Genomic DNA, 17,953 nt, shown 5'->3' with positions numbered 1-17,953 from the left:
CTAAGATTAACGTACTGCTGTTCTCCGTGACGTCGACAAATTTCGAGTAGGTCATGTTACACAGGAGATTATTATATGCCGTTATTACGTGGTAAAAATGGTCATAATCGTCATAATGGTGACTGAATCGGTTTGCGGGATTTGCCGTTACATTCTTGCACGTGGCTTGTTCGGCTTCTTCCGAAATGTCGCCGAACTTACGTCAAGCTACACGGCGTCAGATCCCAGAAGAAAGTACGTTTTCTAATATGTTACCACACAGTTTCGTTAAGCAGTAGGTAATATTAAAAAGTATATCTGTATTTGAATACAGAAGGAGGGAAAGGCATGATTGAGAGAATGAAGAGGAATGGAAATTAAATGGATACAAATAAAATAAAATCGTAGGGTGAATTATGGAGGAATGAAGTAAAATAAAAATAGGGGAGCAGATGCCCAAGTGAAAGAAGTAAAGTAACGTGAAAGGAACTAACATACTAGCTTTAGAGCTTTAGAGGTATATGTAGTAAAACATACAAGGAGAGCTAAACCAAAGTGAAAGTAAAATAAAATGACAAGGAGTATAGTTAAATGGAGCAGCTGGAGGGCAAAACTATGTAAGGAAACAGTAACCAATCAAGGGGCTGTTTAAATTGTTCCCAGAACATAATGATAATTAAATAAGGATAACTTAATTGTGAGAAATCTGTTGTTACCTTTTGTAGAAATAATACTGATGGCACTGACTCCAGGTAATGTGTTATAATCAGGAAATGAAGTGCTAGTTAGGAAGCAGTGGTTCTTAAAAGAGTTCACTCTTCTGCATATAATGCTGTGTAGTCTGTTAAAAATCAACCAATGTTCTGAAGGAACATGTTGCCTCCATTTTCAGGGACAAAGAGCTCTGCTTACCACTTGCTTTGTGCTGCTTTCTTATTCGGCAAATTCTTCAACTTTGAAGATGGAGGTGACATGTTCCTTCAACATGTCGGTTGACTTCTAACGAGCAACATGGCATTGTATCCCAGAAGATAGAACTCTTCAGATGTGAAGTTCATGCTCAATGGCTAGCATATTCTCCAGTTTGCCTCTACACTCTATCATGGTCATGCTTGTAAGCCTATGGACCAGATTTAGTCAATGAGATGATCTTGAAAGGAACTTAGGTGAATAGGGAATAGTCCTTGAGAAGCTAATAGTTGCTCACCTAGTCAAGAAATTCCCAGCATTTCACAGAACCTGAAGGTTCATCACCATGTTTACAAGAGTCCCTCACTAGCCCCTATCCCGAACCAGGTTAAACCCACTTCCTGTTTCTTTAAGATTTGTTTTAATCTCTCAGAGGTAATCATCAAACTGCAAGAAATATTAAGGAATACTGTTAGGCCATGTGTACACAGGCGACAAATTGTGGAACGACAATTTTGTCGTCACGATGTGTTCAATAGGTTTGAATGGATGTGTGTACACAGGCAACGACACGACAAAACGGTGTCTCAGCAGTTGAAAGAGTTGTGGTGGGCTACAACTTTGTGACAACTCTTGTCGTACGAGTAGGTTGAATTGAATTGAATTGAATTTATTTGCATTCTATAAATCCTAAGCAGGTTAGTACCTTTGGATACAGAACAAGTCAAAAGGTTACATACATAAGTACAGGCAATTTTAGCTTAAAAATTAATATAACTTAATTTTACATCATTCTCTATTTACATTGAAGTATTCATCTAAAGAGTAGAAGGAATGAGCATGTAGATAATTCTTTAACTCTCATTTAAACTTTTTAGTATCATTGCCCAAGTTGCCCCCATTGAGCGCAGTGCTATCAGATGGGGCTGTGTACACTGGCGACATTTCTGTCGGCAGGCCCACGGGAATGAATACAGTGCGTATCCGACTGTGTGACTGTGCTGACATGCTATTGTGCTACTGTGTTTTTATTTAAGTTGTTTTACAATGACCTTATTGAGTGATGAGGGAATTGAAAAACTTATAAATGGGATGGAAAAAAGACCTGCTCTGTACAACAAGACCCTGAAAGGGTATTTGGACAGCAACTTGAAGAAAAAGCTGTTGCTTGAGGTTTATGAGGCTGTGTTGGAGGATTGGGATGGCAAGATGGGCGAACAGAAGGTTGAGGCTGGTAAGTATATAGGCCTAATAATAATGTATTATAATTATTGTGATTTATCTTTATGACACATACAGAACAATTTTTCATCATGGCAGAGGGCAGTGTCACATCTAATCAGTAAACAATTCACATTCAGATTTACCATCTGCGATAGCCTATGTTGTATTTTGTGCATTAGGCCTATATTTGGACACAGGTCTCTAAATGAAGAAATGTATACTGTGCATTAGGCCTATATTTGGACATAGGTCTCCAAATGAAGAAACGTATACTGTGCATTAGGCCTATATTTGGACATAGGTCTCCAAATGAAGAAATGTATACTGTGCATTAGGCCTATATTTGGACACAGGTCTCCAAATGAAGAAACATATATTGTGCATTTATTAGTTCAAATATTTACTACATTATATTGTTACTACTTCAGATACATGTAAAGGAATATTATAAACAGTTAACTCGTTACCAATGCATATAAAAAGCAATTACTAATCAAAATGTTACAGTGGTCCTGATTAGCCCCACCCTAGTTTTCAGTTTTCGCCAGTATCGTACACTTTATCGTACTGCCAAGGAACGCTACCCTGAGGAGAAGTGAAGTATTCTGTGAAGTAATTCCTTACATTCAATGCTGAGGGAGCTCCTCGCACGTTGCATGGGTTGACGGGTTCAAGAGGAACATCATACAGGGTATCATCAAAATTTATTCCATCTTTGCTATGCACGTAATTATGCAACACGCAGCAGGCCTTGACAGTCGACTCAGAAAGAGGTACACTGGTGTTCGGTGGCCTGTACAGAGCACGACATTTTGATGCTAAAATTCCAAAGGTGTATTCTACAACACGACGAGCTCTGACATGTCTGCAGTTAAAAATCCTCTGAGAGTACATCAGTTTCTTTTTTGGATATGGTCTCATGATGTATACGCGCAGCCCAAAAGCCTCATCTGCAACTAGAACAAAAGGCATTGGTCAACCATTGTCATCATTAGGCAACGGTCTAGCTTGTGGAATACCAAGAGTATTATCAGCTAGTCTTTTTTCCCATTTTGGAGTAATGGAAAATTGTCGAATCACCTGATGTTCCATAACCTCCAATATCCACAAAAAGGAAATGATAGTTTGAGTCGACCCAGGCCATAAGAACAAAAGAAAAAAATTTCTTGTAGTTGAAGTGCATACTTTCAGTTCCGCTAGGCTGGACAATCGAAATGTGTTTCCCATCCACAGCGCCAATTACATTTGGAAAGTCTGTTCTCTCATAGAACTTGCTGGCAATTGCAATCCAGTCATCTTCTGTTTTGTTAGGTCTCATGTACAGTGGTACCAGAACATCCCATAGGACGCTGCATGTAGATTCGATAATAACGTGTACAGTTTTGACGCCCAAACAGTACTCATGTGAAATACCATGCATGGTCATTCCCGTTGAAAGATATCTGGAAAAGGAGACGACAATAGTAGTAGTAGTAGTAGTAGTAATAATAATAATAATAATAAATGGATGCAACAAGTAGCATATATATTATTTACAGTTTGTATGATTCTTGTATGATTCTTTCAGGAAAAGAGATCCAAGACAAGTGGAAGGGTTTAAGATCTTCCTTCTCGAGGGAGCTACGTGAACAGAGACATGTTAAGAGTGGACAGCCTGCATGTAAAAGAAGTAAATACATCTACTTTGACAGACTTCTTTTTTTTTTACTGCCCCACACACAGCCAAAATCAGCAGCAACAAATCTTCAGGAAGATGAAGGAGGGGAAGGAAATGAAGCAGTTGAAGACCCTGCAGAAGTTACACCAGAACCAGGCAGTGAGAATATCACTTGAAACAGACCTGCAAGGAAGACAATCAAAAGACCAGGACAATATTGTTTTGAAATTCAGATGCTAGAAATTTTAAGTGAGAAACAGCAGGCTGCGACAGATGAGGATGTAACTTACGCCATGTCACTAGTACCATTTTTAAAGTGTATCAGTGAGGACAAGAAGCTTGACGCTAGGATCGAGATACTTCAGGTATTGCGAGGTTTTGCAAGTACCAGTACCCAAGCTGTGCAGCTACCCACCTGTCACACTCTACAGAACCAACCACAAGGTTCATATCAAACAGGAATGGATCCTTACTGGTTTTCAGGAGGAGGAGTATACAGGAGAACAGCTCCTCAAATGCAACCAATACCTTCAACAAGTACTTATGGCAACTACCACCTAACAGGACACTGGCAGCCACAACAACAATGACAACAACAACAACAACAACAACAGGGATCAACATTTTCAACATGGACATCATCACCACACTCAGTCAACTCACAAGTCATCTCCGATGACTATCGTGCATTCCCCAGATTCTGATATTCTAGACTTGGACTCTGTTGTGAATGAGTAGTTACTTGTAATTATTCATTATGCTAATGTAATCCTATAACTAATAAAAATTGTCGTGAGAAAATGAACGATTATACTTAAAATTGCTTACATTTTGATTAAAAGTTTTCTTTGCTGCACGATTTCAAAATGTACTTACCTCAATGCAACGGAAAGTCGTTCTGGTTCAGGCACACTTCTTCTGCAATTAGTGTTCTCCCTAGCAATTGAGGGTCCTACTAGAGCCAGAAGTTCATCCAAACTGGAAACACTCATTCTGTAGTAAGAAAGAAACTTATCGGGATAATTCCCAACAAATATGTCGTTCCACAATTTGTCGCCTGTGTACACATGGCCTTAACATAAATTTATTGGTTTTGATGGATATCTTCTGTAATGTGGGCCATGAATTAGCTAGTGACATGCTATGTTGACATGTTTTTTAATTAGTTTCATACATAATTAGACTCTTCAAATAATATTTGATGAATATGACCATTGCTGGGCAAAGGTTCAGTAAGAATGTTCCCACAGGAATGAATAGATGTGGAATAGCCTGTTGCTGGGCAGCGGTTCAGTAAGCACATTCCCTCAGCAATGAATAGACGCAGTAATACACAACTGTTCGAGGTGGTGGCTCTCTTCAGTTCGCCCTGAATTATATAAGAGAGTCGTCAGAGCTGATTACCCTGTTTGGAGGCAGCATCGAATACCTCCATCGTAGCCCTGTGAGTTGTAGAAGGTGATGGTGATGGAGATGGAAGTCTCAAATCTGAGACAGTAAAATATGGTCATGAGTCCCATGGGACTCAGACCCAAGAATGACTGCACTGGCAAGGGCCAGCAGCACAGAGTGGTCAACTGACTGTCAGTCATAATATAAGACTTAGACTCAGTCGGTATGGGGTGGACAACCAGGGGGTCGGAGTTCAAGTCCCAGTGGGGGCAAGAATTATCACTTCTCCATGTCATCCAGCCTACTGTCTATTGGGTACTGGGGCACACTTTCCCCAAGGGTAAAGAGGCCAGCTGACCACTCACTTCCAACTAGTGCCCAGGTCAAGAAAAGGTGGATCTATACATTGACTCCCACTTCTTCATGGTGTAGTGCTTAATTAGTTAAGCACAGGGACAACTTGACCTTTTTTCATACTTACATAGGTTGTGCTGTGATTGAGATTAACTTTTTCTAAGAGACCCAACAGAGTAGATGTTTGCCCCCTCACCTGATGATGGAAAGAGATTTAGCTTTTGAAACATTGAAATTGTGCATTCTCTAGTTTTTGGAATACTGGATGATGTACAAAGTCCCAAAGCCCAGTAATTCTGACCATTCATAATTTTCTTTTTTTTCTTCTTTTGTTATATAGTTAATATTGAAGGTCTTGTATTACTGGTGAATCCTAAACAGTGTTGTTGTAATACACTGTGAACTATTTATGAAATTTTGCAAGTTAAAGTCTGGAAAGGATAAGGAGTGGATTATGGTTTATGTTAGTTGAGCTTTCTGATTACAGTTTGTTTAGCAGTAAATTTAGTTCAAGATGTCCATAGACATGGCTTCTCTGTGCTTCATTGTCATCAGCTTTCCCTATTCTGTACATCTCTGTATCCAAGTATTCTTACATTTTGTACTATATAATTCTATAGAAACACATCTGTTACATCTTGATAAACTTGATATGCCAGTTTTGCATGCCTGCATGACAAATTTTTAAAGTATACTCTCATTATGAAGTTCTGCATTAGCTTATGTATAAGAAATAATATTACGGCTGATTCTTCACTAATATAGAGATGAATTATGTAAAATAGACTTTTGAAATTTATATCTTGAGATTTACATGTGCATACATGTAGAAAAGGGCATTTCTGTTCTGCAGAACTAACTACAAGCATGTGAAATGTATATAGCTTTTGGATGAAATTTGGATCCTCATTCCAAATATTTAATTACCTGAGTATTTTATTTTTTTCATTGGCGCTACAGCCCTCAGTTGGGCCTAGGCCTACCTCCATGCAACTCTCTGTTCGGTTTTACTAGTTCTTAGACTTACGGTACTACTCCTGGGCGGGTGATCAGCTCGTCGCAAGGCCTCTACCTGTGTACAAACACAGAAAAACGCACACAAACATCCATGCCCTGAGTGGGATTCGAACCCATGATCCCAGCTTCCAAGCGAGTGAAGACAGTGCATGCCTTAGACTGCTTGGCTACCATGACCAGCGAGTAAAATTTTTATATCCATTGGTCTCCCAGCCATGTAGGGATCCATGGAATGTAAATGAATGAATAATTGAAAGAGTATCATTCCTTTCTTATTGAAGTTTTAACTACCGTGTACTGATATCCTTGTATCTTGACATTGTCAGCAGATGCAACCACATACTGGTCAACTTCTGCTTGTGAGTACTCAAACATTTCCACATGTGATTCCCAAGAGATGTTAGGAAAATTATTGTAACACATGCCTGCATTGTACACACATAATTCTCAACTTGTAGGTTATAAACCAGAATTTGGTGTAAACTCTGTTATGTTCCACCATCAAAGACCTCAGATAAAATCCTTTAAAATATAAATTAGAAGTAAAATAATTTTGAAATTCAATACCGTTCACTGTTACAAAATTTTTCAATACCCGGCACTATATAGTCTCAGTACTAACAGCGTAGTTAAATAACCAATTTAGCAGAAAATTTTATTAAACACTTTCCAACAAAAATATCTTACATTTTGCAGGGAATTCCATAAAATTGTATGAGATTTCAGACTCATTAAACCATTTATTTTTGCAGTGAAATAGGAGTGCTGATGTCAAAATAGTTCCAGAGCACAGAGTCCCAAGGTCAGTGGGCATCTTCTGATGTCACTCTTGCATGTAATTGTTATCTGTATTATTTAGCATTCAGTTTAGTACAGACATTTACACAAGCTGAAGATACACCGACAACAAATCTCATTACTGCTATGGTAAAAATGTCATTCATTTCAAATCAGTCAATGATATATCTCTATTTACAATAATCAGCTATTATCCATCTAACAAACTAAAGCTATACAAACTAGCAACATTTGCGACTGTAACAATGAAATCAGTTGCATGGTTCTGTTTTCTTTAAAAATATGAACAGTGCAAATGGGAAGGAACATGGTCAAATGTGAACACATGTTGGTACTCCTGATCATGGAACGACATGATGAAATTTGTTCATAAGACAGAAGTATCATAATAAAGGCCCATGCACACAGAATAATAAATAGTATACACTATCTGACTACCTCTGTTAGGAGTCAATGACTAGGAACGGTTGCCACATTTGTCTGTTTGTACTTTTTCATAGCAATAAAATTACAAATTATATTCCTTGAACAATAAATATTTTAAAAGTTCAGTGTGATCATAAATAGGTATTCTGTGAGCTACCAGCATCTCGGAATATATGGTGCTTATATTCCATACCAAAGGAAGAGTTAAATCTCCCATGTACATTAGTCTATTTCATTTTATGTAGTGACTAGGGTATGGGCTGGAAGGTAGAGGAAGTGGGGTTTGATTCCCAGCAGAGGCAGAGATTTATCTCTGTCCTGAATGAGAGGTTCCTGTATCAGAAACATTGTTTGATCAGATCTATACTTGATGTAGCCTGATATTGTAATTAAACCATATTTGTTTGGAGAGGAATTCTGTTTTTATGAAGGACGAACAATAGAGGAGACTGCCTTGTAATGCATGTGATACACAGTGAAGATTCATTTATTAAAATGGAGAGGATGCGATGGAGGCTGTCGATCATACTGCATGCAAGAAATCAAATATATTCTGTGATGTTCAGAATTCAATAATAAATAGTAGGATCAACTAATATTTATGTTTGTTTATGTGAACTGGGTAGCTCTCAGATGGTTATATGTGCTCTTTTGAGTTTTGATCCATACAACTGTGACATGTACTGCTTCCTCTGGGTTTGTTAAGTTGTAAATTTATGTTTACTGAGATTATACCCAGTAGCATAATATGTGTTGGGTAGGTTCCCCCAGCTGTTCTTACCAGAAGACCAAAGATAGCCATTTCAGTCAACTTTACACACTGTCTGGATCCACAGCATGGCAGTCCTGACAAACTGTAAAACTCAGGATGTCATGTGGTGATAGAGCTTTAGTAATAGTGAACACACCTTCAAAAACATCGACACTCATGACTGAAATGACAGATATACCGTGTACCTATAATGTAAGAAGGTTAGGATTCATACATATGTCACTCTACTTGTTCACATTTGACCCAGCTCTCACACACATGCAATCTCCTATGTGTTCTGCAACTTTGTGGCACCAGAAGTTGAAAGCATTGTGCAGCTTAACTTCTCTATGTAAAATACTCTTCTCACATTCTAGAGTGGGAATTTTAGTACCAGATATCATAGTTTTAATATTTTGTGCCATAATCTTGAAAATGAGTCATCGTTTTTCCAACAAGCCTCATTCTTTTCTATATACACTATAATTTTATTAATTATTGGTTTAATTTTAAAAATGTCTTCTGTACAGCACGTAGTCATGTAATTGATGCTACACAATACAAATAAATGTGGTGGTACACTGTTGGAACATAATGTTGCAGTTCCAGTAGGAACTGGTAGGCATTTGTTTTTCAGGTTTTGTTGTCTTGGTGCTCGACAAGCCATCCATTTCATGCTCTTGTCAGGTCTCCTCTCTCTCGAACAGAAACAAAACGTACAATGAACAGTTTATACATACATATTCATTGAAACATCCATGACTAAAATGTTATTATTAGCTTGTAGTTCTCTTCTGATATGAGCATATCACTGTGAAATTAAATTCTGACGCTTTATGAGCAATTTTCCAGAACAAGTGAAATGCTAGAAAATTAATAAAAAATACCAGGCTCAAGAAGTTAAAGCTTAAAAAATCAAAAAGAATCCAGAACATTGATGAGTGGACAAACTGAACATATGTCAGACATGATAAGGACTGACTTACTTACTTACTTACTTACTTACTTACTTACTCATAGAGCTGAGCCCTTCTGGAGGAGCTGCCAATTCTGCAGCTACTCAAGAATTTCCCAGCCTTTTATGGAACCCAAAGGTTCATTACCGTGTTCACAAGAAACATCCACTGGTCCCTATCCTGAGCCAGATCTATCCAATCCATAAGATCAATTTTAATATTGTCCGCCCACCTACGCCTTGGTCTTCCCAGTGGTCTCTTTCCTTCTGGCTTTCCCACCAATATCCTATACACATTCCTTGTCTCCCCCATTCGTGCTACATGACCTGCCCACCTCATCCTCCTTGACGATAAGGTCTGGATTACTGTCTTAAAAGAATATTCTTTCCTAAATTTAGTAAAAGCCCTGGGAGACAGCATAAAGTATGGAGCAGCTTTATTCTGAAAAGTACAGGCTTTTAGACTCATAACAAGATGAAAATGAAGATTCTTGATTCTGAAGAAAAATGCTTGACTTATTTCTCTTATTTTTCGTTTAGTTTTTATTCCGGTTTATTGGCTTCTGTTGGCTGTTATTTCCAAAACAAAATATCTCATATTCTGAGAGAACTTTTTTAAAGACTGTGTGACTGAAACTGAATTTGTCATATACATTGTAACATATAAATGAAGTATAAATTTAGTAACATCTTAAGGAGACTAGAACTATAATGTCTTACACTGTAGTTTGTTCATGTTTAGGTTACAGAAGACTCTCCCACTTGAGCAAAATATATTTGCAGAATACTGCCTGTTTTATTAGGCTGGCTGTTTGATATGTGCGTTCACATCTCAGAAGAAATATAAATTTGCTGGTGAAGTGTTCTGTAGTGTTTTAAAAGTGGCTAATAAGTACTCATATTTCCTTTTATGTAATATAGGTACAATTGAAACAGTTTGTTTGAGAAAGTATAAGATGCCCAGAAAAAAAGTCACCCATCATTCTCATTTGAAATAATTTGTGACATTTGAGATTCTCACAGTAGTGAAGACTAACATCTTCTGAGATGTGGCACTATGGAGTTAGGTAGTTGTTTACTGATGTAAACATGTATCAGTAAACATCTACAAGAGTATATGAGGCTACATCCCAAAAGATAGTACTCTTAAATCTGTCTAGTTTTAAACCATAATGCAAGTGTATATGGAAACAAGCCATATGGTAACCACCATAATATTAACACAACTTTATGTTGTATAAAGTATTTTACTTTTGATGCTGCATAATTTGTCTTATATCTCACTGTTTCTCACTCCAAGATATAGGAATTCTGAATGAAAATAGTACACTTACTGAGAGCCCATGAAACCTGTATGTACATCAAAATGTTGATCTTTTTTGTGATTACAATACATTCTATATGCTGTGTACAGTAAGGGGATATATTGTTAATAAAACCTGAATGGTACATGGGGATGTATTTTGGCAACTCCTGATGTACTATGGTATGATAAAAATTATACAGATTTACTGCTTTCTAGACATGAACAAACATAGGCAGAAAGTTCAAGGAATATATTTTCTGTTTTATCATTATGTATACACTAAATAAGCAACTCATATTTAACTAATTTAAAAGATTATTCTGTTTCTTGTTGTTCATGTAAGCCTTGACATGTTTGATTTTGAATCTGTGATACAAGAAGAAAGAATCTCAACTCATCTCAGTCCTACAAGGTTACATGTACACGTTATACCATTGAAACAGTGTTCCAGGTAATTTCCAGTTTATCATTTTAACAATCATTCTGCCCTCACTAAGCATATTTTGGTCAACTCTAAACAATTTATTACCTTATATATTATGTCAGAAACTACACATTTGCCAAATTGTATGCAAGATTACCTTTGTTTGAAATCCATTCCTTCGAATTATTGTGAAGAGAATGATGAATTACTGGATTTTGTAATATAAAGAGAATACATACTCATGAATTAAAAATTTGGCGCTATATCATTATTACCTTCATGAATCCTTTCTCTGGAAACAAAATGCACTCACTTTTCTCATTTGATTTAATATTTCACCACCACATTTTTTAAACACTGACACACTATCCAGACCAAAGTTTCTTTTAACAAAATCACCTAAGTGCCATCATCATCATCAGTAATCTGTCAAGACGACAGGTCCACAGTCTCTTCCAAAACATTCCTCCACTTAATGCGATCTAGAGCTTTCTCCTTCAAATGACAGTATCCTCTTCTGTCCCCAAGGTCATCCAGCATCTTCTTACGTCTTCTTCCTCGTCTTCTTGTCACTTCTATCCGCCCCTCTATCTTTCCTTCGATAACTTCTTTTAGAAGGCAGTTTCTGCGTAAAACATGACCAATCCAATTAGCCTTCCGTTTTTCTTATTTCGTGTAGGATATTCCTCTGCTCAGTGACTCTAATTAACACTTCTTCATTTCTCGACTAAGTGCCAAGAACAAGAAAATGTGGATCTGTACATCCACTCCCCCATACACCTTCATGGCTTGGTGCTTAATTACTTAAGCACAAGGGACAACTTTACCTTACCTAAGTCAGTGCCATCTCCCATGCTAGCCTCTGATTTTGCGTGGGAAGAACATTTACTACCTCTTCTTTGAACAGGCATAATAGTTATAACATTTGAAAAAACATAACATGAATATTTGTGTGAAGACAAAAATAAAGTGGAAATGAGATTAGTGCAGCAAATATACCTAGTAGAAAGCAATATATTTGCGGTTAGATCTGAAGGGGGTAACTAGCATATACAGCAATACCTCGCATAGTCCGGGTAATCAGTTCCGCCAATATCCCAGACTGTTTGAAAGCGGACTAATTGAGGAACTAAATAATACAAAAAATGATAATTGGTTCCAAAAAATATCCATTTTTCAATAAATAAAATGCTATTAATAAATTCAAATGTCTATTAGAAATAATTTAAAGAAATCATGTTTTTTGCAATTCATTTTTTATTCTCTAAAAATTGCAATATTGATGTCTGCACATTTTTCTTCTTTGGCCTTTTCTCTTCCTACATTTCTTTGCATCAACGAATTGCCTTGTTTATCGTTCGGCGAATTGTAAGGCTACATTCAATATTGAGATCAACTTCCATAATATCCTCCAACAAGGTTTCAACCATTTCAGTAATTTTTTATAGTTGTTCAGCTGTTAATTCTCATGCAGGCACTTCAACACAGTCGTCGTCGTCTAAGTTGTCGTCCTGTTCTTCATAAGCCCGCTGTTCATCTATGTTAATAAATGTTTCATTATCTAGTTCATTAGTGTTTGATTTGTTGCACTCAATTATGTTGACGGAATCTAACTCGTTGAAACCAAGTTGCTGCCCAATTTCCTCTATGTTATTAATGACTTCAGCAAAATGAGTTTCAAAACCAATGAAATCATTTGCACAATGTGATATATGTTTCCATACTGCCCTCATATTGCTTGCCGTTAATTCATGCCATGCTTCACCTATATTTTCTATAACGTTTCTGATGTAGCTCTTCCAAAATTCCGTTAAAGTAGTGCTCTCCCCATCTCCTCCAGTGATAGCTGTCAGAGCTCAAGAACGATTGGCCCAAGCATAAGTACACACATATACAACGGGGAACCCCAGAAAAATTGAAATATGTATCGTATCGCATAACTTTGAAACCACATAAAAATAAACCACACAAAAAGAGACTTGACTGTATAAAGGGAGAAACCGATCATTTATGTATTAAAAATAATTTTGTGTACTAATTTTTTAGAATTTATTTTTATATTGCTGAATTAAAATTTAGTTTGTTTTGAAATTTTCAAACTGGACTATAGTGAATCCGGACTGATCGAAGCTGGACTATGCAAGGTATTGCTGTACTTACATTTCCTCATAATTACCAAATATTATAAATTATGATAGAATAATATCCCTAAAGCAAATACAGTGAAAACAAAATAACCCAGAAATGACAGGTTGAATGGAATTCACAGATGTAGAATATTGAAGTCTGGAAGTGTCTGTTCCATATTCTGGTTTTCTGGATTATGACATTAGCCTGGTAGGTAGGTACCATCTACCAGACTTAAATAAAGAAAGATTAATTATAATTTCTTAGTTTGAAGTTTTGTAGTCACTGAAAAGAGACTGGCAGTGCCTTGAAGTTTATTAATATTATCTGCTAGGCCAGTTTTAATGTAGGCTTGAATATGTGGAAATGCCACTGTAATATTCTCTTGTAAACCGAATCAGCAACATTATCACCAATTTTTATTTTTCTCAAAGTTATGGAGTTTTAGTATTATCCAGAAACAACACACATGTAAAACAGGGCAGTCAAGTTTAGGACTTATTGTATTCAGAATTTATGATGTACAAACAGCTTATCTGGGGCAGATTTTCTGTGTCCAACCATTAATTTAAGAGATTTTTGTTGTTACTTTTTTTATCAAAAACACTGCATACTGTTAGTAGTTCAAAAAATATAAGATAACATTTTGAAAGTGAAGAGAAGAATGGTCACCCATATATGAACGACAGATAAGTATGATGAAATCCTGATGTACAGCAGACTGATAAATCAACTGCCTAACTTGAAATGCTGTTTGTCATATTTTGTGTCAGATATTATAAATTAAATATATCAGTTTTGAATTCAGAACAACTGATATGACTAGAATGCTCTGCTTATGAGGTTACTGAAGACATCTTGCGTATGTGCCCCAATGTCTTTACTCCAACAGAAAAAGAAACAAAACTGAATTGAAATAAACTTGGTAGGAAGAAGTTTCACAAGCAGGGGTTTTATATACCTGTGTATAAGGAAGCTCAGAGTTAACCCTTTGGGTATTTATTCTGGAAGTATACTCAGTAAGATAGATGATTAAAGTTTATATAAGATAAAATATCACTCATATTATAGGCTTCAATTTTAACCATGACAATTTTACGATATTTTTATTTAAAAACTTATTGAGGCCGTCATGTAAAGTGATGGTTAGTGTCGTCCCATTTATTGTGATTCATTAATTCAAATCAATATTAATGAGACTTCATGTATAATACAAAATTTATTTGTAGTGACACTTTCAGTGTATGTTTGATGGATATTGCAAATCTACTGTAGCTCCTCTGACATTTAGAAAAGATTACTCTGTTTATGGCAACAGAACTATAACATATAACAGGTAATGTAATTACCCAAGTACATTATGAACTACAAGTTCTGCACAGAGGTAATAAATATGTAACTGCTTTCCAAAACTGTCTTTTCTAACCTTACTGTCAGCCTGTGGTGACCGATTTTTTTCACATGATGATGTGGAACATGTAACACACTTGAATAATTTATTGCAGGACATCATCTCTTCTATACAAACAGAAGCCTCAAAATACCTGGGGGCTTAAAAAATTCCACCTGCTTTCATAGCATGTGCTCTTCTTAGGTTTATACTTTCAAGACCCATGTAATTAAACATATCAAAAAGAATTCATCATTCTTTGTTTCTAAGCATTTTTGTAAGTTGCACAATTTATAAAACTATCATTAGCCATTTTCTAACAACACAGTAATACAGAATGACTAAACAGTTGACAGCTTTTTAAAGTACCTTATATTAATTAAACAAGAAGCTATTGTAACAAAGGGAATCCATTTATTTGAACAAGAAGGGAGCTGATAATGTAAAAAGGGAAATATACCATTATTACTGAAACATAACTTGAAACTTATATCCAAATGAATAACAACGAAATTCTTTCACTACCACTTTATACAAGAAATGTAATTACATAACAGCACAGTTTGAGAAAAGAAAATTTTATTTTTTGTGGGTGGCACCATTGGAAGTAAAAACCCATGAGATGTGCAATCTTTTCTAAATGTCAGAAAAGTCTTAGACATATTTTAGGAAAGTGCGTTTGAAAGCTTGCCTTCTGACACCCCATTATTAATATTAGTCAGTACCAAAGAACTTGCTTTGGAAGAAAAGAAAGGAAAATCCCATTGTTTATGGGAAATGTGGTTGCTCTGCAATACATCGGTTCTAGAACCAGTCAGTCACTCAGAAGAGACATATTAACATGACATTCACTGTTATAAATCACATTATTAAAGAATTTTAAACAGTTCATATTCTGGAAGTTTGCAACCCTATCCAGGATTGAAATGGTCACAGATTTATTGGCACATTTTTGGCTGTCTTGTGCGTTTTCAGAATAGGATAGTAGTCCTCTTGTGGCAACTTCAAAGCAATGCAAACCAACAACAAACTTTCTGTCCACTGAATACTAGACTGGTCACTGTGTGTGAGATAATTCCATATGAGACAATGCATTTATCCTTTTAAAAGTAACTGAAGTTCAATCACAAAGCTAGCCATCCCAGTATAGGTGTCATGAAATTATTCTGCATGTAAAATTAAAAGTTTTGTAACTCACTAGAAAGAATTACAGAATCACAGTCTATTGTAATGGAAATACTAATATTAGTGTTATCCCTCTAATATAGTACACAGTAGTTGTATGATCACATTAATATTGTTATATAAAAAATAAAGATAAAGATTCTTGTTAAAAAACTGCTAGAGGTTTGTGTCAATTCATTGAGGAGGAGGAAGAGGCTGATGACCTGTATCTCATTTTGATCTGAAATGTATTATGCTTCCATACTAGGAAAGTCTTACTGAGAATCAACTTTGTCAGCATGAAGAATTTAATAAATAATTTATTGACTTATTTCAATGAAATAATATGAATATAAAATTGTCAGTTTCCACCACAGGTCACCAATGTAATTCAGTAAGAGAACTCAGCCATGGACTGTCTCATAGTCATGTTGCAGGTCCTCTCTAAACCTTAGAAAATGCTGTTACAAAAATGGTTTTGCCGCAATTTCCATCATACTTCTCTGGAATATTACCATGAAATATGCCAATGATAATAACTCTCCTATTCCTTTCCTGGCTTATATCTATTTCTTCCGTCATGCAGGCCTCCATAAATTTTATGTCAAAAGTAACAAATAATCCCAGCTTGTGGAAATATGTGTATTGTTAAGAACTTTTCAACACAGATTCCATGGAGAATTCTACCAAACTCTGTACTAGTTTGAATAAACTTCTCTAAATATTTCAATAACTCTCAGAATAAACAAACTTCATAAGATTTCACATTTTTTCAAATTCTATCTTCATCTACAATTCTTATTCTGTCCAAAGAAACATGCAGTTATGTAGGCCATGACCAATTTCTGATCCCTGATCCCAGTGTGCAAAGTGGACTTGTCAGTTGTTGGTTGCTTTTACAGATTTTTCTCAACCTTTGCATAAAATATGACAGAGATGACTACTGAGGTGGGCAACGCACAACTGTTGCAAGTTCACTGAATCCCTTATCGATGGGAACGCGATCATCATAAAGTGTTGGTGCCTGTAGAATGATACCAGCTGTTCCCACTAGGACGGCTAGTGTGAAGATCCATAGAAACAATCGATCTAGCACCATTGCTACGTACTTCCAATCCTCCTTCACCTGTGAAACACAACATCCTGATGAGAATTTTCATTACACTTACTTTGTGAACATTGAGCAGATGGTGACATCAACATTTGGATGAAATAAGATTAAAGGACTTAATGAAAAAAGTACTTCAGACAAACAGAGGTAGTTCTCATTAGCACAGCTGACAAAGAGAAGACAAGGAAAAGGTTGCACATACAGCTTACATGTCAGCTTACATCACTATTCAAAAGGAAAGAGTTCCAGAAATCTGCTACCAGCATTCGTTAGTTAAAAGTGTTACGTTCAGTTCATTGTATTGTAATAAGGATTTCTGGATCAGTTTCCAAAATATAGATGAAAATCAAACTAAAAGAATGCCAATTCTTAAAGAGAGAAAGAAAGAAAGAAAGAAAGAAAGAAAGAAAGAAAGAAAGTTGCTGGGGCTCAGACATAGCAAAAGGGCAGAATCTTCAAAATTTCTGACAGATGTAAATGTTGAAAGGAAGTTTAATATCTCACATAAAAGCCACCAGCATGACTTGCAATATGACTGCATCTCAACTGTAAACTTTAAATTTCTTAAATTAAAAATATCGCCAGTGTCACATACCAATCTGAGGTGGATTGTTGGATAAATAATGTACAACAAAGTACCATGCCTTTTTGGTATTTGACAAGAACACATACTTTGGTGGAGTCCTCCAGCATCTTGGTATGCTCTGCAATGAAGCGCACACAGAAGCATGACTTGTGTACTTCAGGTGGACAAGCTGAATGTGAGAAAGCAGGGTTTCGAAGCACTGGACTCTTGTTGCTGTCTGACAGTTCGTCTGTAGACTCAGACTGCATCGCTAGTGCAGGCCCATGAATTTGACAGCTTCCACTTAGTGGGCCACCATCTACCAAACTACAAAAACCGGCAGAAAGGAAAGATATGATAAAGTTGCCCATGTGCTTACTTAAGCACCACAACATGAAGGCATA

At 36.3% G+C, this 17,953-nt stretch overlaps 2 protein-coding genes across 7 annotated transcripts in view; one reads left to right on the top strand and one right to left on the bottom strand.

Annotated features, from left to right (window-relative positions):
- The first annotated feature begins 20 nt into the window (after nucleotides 1–20).
- LOC117282611 lies at nucleotides 21–6,626 on the top strand. Of its 3 annotated transcripts, none has more exons than XM_033752972.1 (3): nucleotides 21–234; nucleotides 1,926–2,122; nucleotides 3,680–6,626. In XM_033752972.1, the coding sequence occupies exons 1-3, from the start codon at nucleotides 98–100 to the stop codon at nucleotides 3,943–3,945; spliced, it is 600 nt and encodes a 199-aa protein (XP_033608863.1). In that variant the 5' UTR covers nucleotides 21–97; the 3' UTR covers nucleotides 3,946–6,626. The 3 variants fall into 3 exon arrangements, with proteins under 3 accessions (XP_033608863.1, XP_033608864.1, XP_033608865.1); XM_033752973.1 differs by having other exon boundaries at nucleotides 61–234; nucleotides 1,767–2,122; XM_033752974.1 differs by having other exon boundaries at nucleotides 61–274; nucleotides 1,767–2,122.
- A 5,154-nt stretch (nucleotides 6,627–11,780) lies between these two features.
- LOC111868236 (acetylcholine receptor subunit alpha-like) overlaps nucleotides 11,781–17,953 on the bottom strand; it is a 143,626-nt gene continuing 137,453 nt past the window's right edge. For 3 of the 4 annotated variants that reach the window (XM_023858691.2, XM_023858693.2, XM_023858695.2), the window contains 2 exons: nucleotides 17,657–17,876; nucleotides 13,225–16,999 (listed from right to left, as the gene is read on the bottom strand). In XM_023858691.2, coding sequence (XP_023714459.1) covers nucleotides 16,814–16,999; nucleotides 17,657–17,876 — 406 coding nt within the window. In that variant the 3' untranslated portion in view covers nucleotides 13,225–16,813. Of the gene's footprint in view, nucleotides 11,818–13,224; nucleotides 17,000–17,656; nucleotides 17,877–17,953 lie in introns of those variants that run through there. The other variant, XM_023858692.2, reaches the window with a different exon arrangement.

The sequence above is a fragment of the Cryptotermes secundus genome, unplaced genomic scaffold (assembly GCF_002891405.2).
Source record: "Cryptotermes secundus unplaced genomic scaffold, Csec_1.0 scaffold364, whole genome shotgun sequence".
Lineage (NCBI taxonomy): Eukaryota > Metazoa > Arthropoda > Insecta > Blattodea > Kalotermitidae > Cryptotermes > Cryptotermes secundus.
This window is presented reverse-complemented; position numbering and strand designations above follow the sequence as displayed.

What these genes read in the sequence shown, in the direction of transcription:
- LOC117282611 (XM_033752972.1), top strand. Translation starts at nt 98, where the DNA reads ATGGTCATAATCGTCATAATGGTGACTGAATCGGTTTGCGGGATTTGC. An exon ending in GCGTCAGATCCCAGAAGAAA is followed by an intron (nt 235 to 1,925) that starts GTACGTTTTCTA and finishes TTTTTATTTAAG; the next exon opens with TTGTTTTACAATGACCTTAT. An exon ending in CGAACAGAAGGTTGAGGCTG is followed by an intron (nt 2,123 to 3,679) that starts GTAAGTATATAG and finishes TGATTCTTTCAG; the next exon opens with GAAAAGAGATCCAAGACAAG.